This window comes from Cryptosporidium hominis, assembly GCF_000006425.1.
Source record: "Cryptosporidium hominis TU502 chromosome 4 CHRO014194, whole genome shotgun sequence".
NCBI lineage: Eukaryota > Apicomplexa > Conoidasida > Eucoccidiorida > Cryptosporidiidae > Cryptosporidium > Cryptosporidium hominis.
The window spans coordinates 1-2,149 of record NW_666709.1 but is presented as its reverse complement, the minus strand read 5'-3'; the positions used below and the strand labels follow the sequence as shown (position 1 = coordinate 2,149).

At 27.2% G+C, this 2,149-nt stretch overlaps 1 protein-coding gene across 1 annotated transcript; it reads right to left on the bottom strand.

The window, feature by feature from the left end:
* Positions 1-221: 221 nt before the first annotated feature.
* On the bottom strand, positions 222-1,796 carry Chro.40483 (hypothetical protein). The annotated part of the gene is made up of 1 exon (XM_660037.1): positions 222-1,796. The coding sequence occupies one exon, from the start codon at positions 1,794-1,796 to the stop codon at positions 222-224; it is 1,575 nt and encodes a 524-aa protein (XP_665129.1).
* Positions 1,797-2,149: the final 353 nt, after the last annotated feature.

Sequence of the window (2,149 nt, the reverse complement as noted above, 5' to 3'; positions counted from 1 at the left end):
TTTCTGAACATTATTGTTAAAAGAATAATAATCACTTCGCCATCATCATCTTAAATTCACGTACTTACTTCTCTAACTTCCTAACTTATTGTCTCTNGATCTATAATTATCCATCTATTTTATAGTTATAAGCTCATCTCCGTATCTAAACACTAAAAGAATTCGTCATCTGAATTAGCTCATCATATGCTAATATGCTGTATNCTGTGGAATAGAAACATTCATATTCTGTNAAATCTATTTCTTCTCGGATTTCTACTTTCTGAATACAAATTTGAGNATTTACAAGCTAAAATTAAATCTTTCTTTTCAGTAGATTGAACTTGAACAAGAAGGAATGAAGCATAATCGTTTAAAATATGATTCATTTTGGATTTAAAGTCGAAAAAATCAAGCTCCTTAAGACTTTCTATTACTGATTCCGAATACCCAAGATTAAACTTATGACTATTAAACTCTTCATCAATATCCGATTTTAACAACTTATTCTTGAGCTTTGAAATAGTTAAATTCTTTATCGCCTTATAATCCTCTCCAAAACCATTCTTGAGGTAATTACTATATTTATCTGTAAATTTAGATATATATAACCCCAAATCATTAGCTGAGTAATCCCAAGACTCTAATTGAACACTCCATTTATAATAACTATCAAATGCCTCAATGAATGTCTTTAAACTCAAACTTTCACTTGTCATTTTTAAAGACTCATTAAGCCAGTATGTATTGTAATAGGCATCATTTAAATATAAAATTCCGATATCAACATTGTCAGTATAAAAATCCTGAATATTCTTATAGATGATGATATCCAATAAAGCAATATTTGGACCAAATTCATCCGAACTTAATTTAAAATCCAAGTAACCACTCCTCATTACCTCATTTGTACAATTAATCTGACCACATTCCTCATTTAATAACTTAAATAGATTCTCAATTGAAAACTTTGTATCAAGTTTCTTCATTGCTTTTTCATCTAAATTTGAATTAATATAATTCTTTGACAACTCAAAATAATCTGGACGATTATAATGATAAAATACTTTATTAGCTGTACCACGAAAATCCTTAATTGGGAAAGATCTACTCTTAAATAATTTAAGACATTGCTCTTTTTTAGCTTTAATACCAACTCTAGTCGAAAATTCCTTTAATAATTTCTCTAATTCCGCTCTATCCAAGTTACCTATAAATAATCCATCAATACATAAATTCTCCTTAAATTTCTTAAATTCATTATATAATTCTTGATAAGTTATTTGACTTAAACCTAAGTATTGCCGACCCAATGTTGGATAATTTGGAGCAATTATTCTCCAAGAAAGTTCTCTTGCTTTAAGCTCTGAAGTCATTGTTTCTTTTTTTTTCATTAATAATCCTTTATAAATGAATAATGAGTCATTTAAAACTGTCTCTGTAATAACTTCTTCTGAATTGAATGATGAAAGGATGGTCTTAATAATAATATATAAACTTGAACTATAACCACTTATATGTAAATCTAAGCTTGGAACATTTGAAAGTTGTTCGGGACTATTTCTTGGACTAAATGTAAGCTTTGCATCTTGAATTAAAGGTAAATTTAAAGTATTATTCATTGAAATCACTAAAATATAGCTCAATATCATAGTAATAAATTTGAAAGAATTGAAAGCTGAACTTAGTCTTAATATTCCTTTAAAATATGGATGTTTCTTATCATTTCTAGCTTTATACCAAACATTAACATTTTCAGAAATAGAAATTTGTGTATCATGATATTTACATATAGCTAAACGACAATCTCGAACCATTTTGGTCTTAAAAATATCCCCAATTTTGGTTAATAAATAATAATTAGGATAGAATTCATTATAGCTTTCAATGAATGTATTTAATTCAGTATCAATAACAACATCATTTCCAAGATTTGAAGAATTTGAAGTACATTCCCAAATAAAGTCAACAAGTTTGAAGTCTTTTGGAGTATATGGATTGATAAATGGTCTAGAAAGTCCATTANTAGAAACAAAAGATTCTTTAGTTTGTTTTAAACGATTGATTAGCCTTGGAGAGATCTTTTTAATATTATATTTGATTTTAAGGAGTGGTTCTTCATAATGATATACGTACTTTCCATTGCAATCAATGATTTTATTTCTTGATG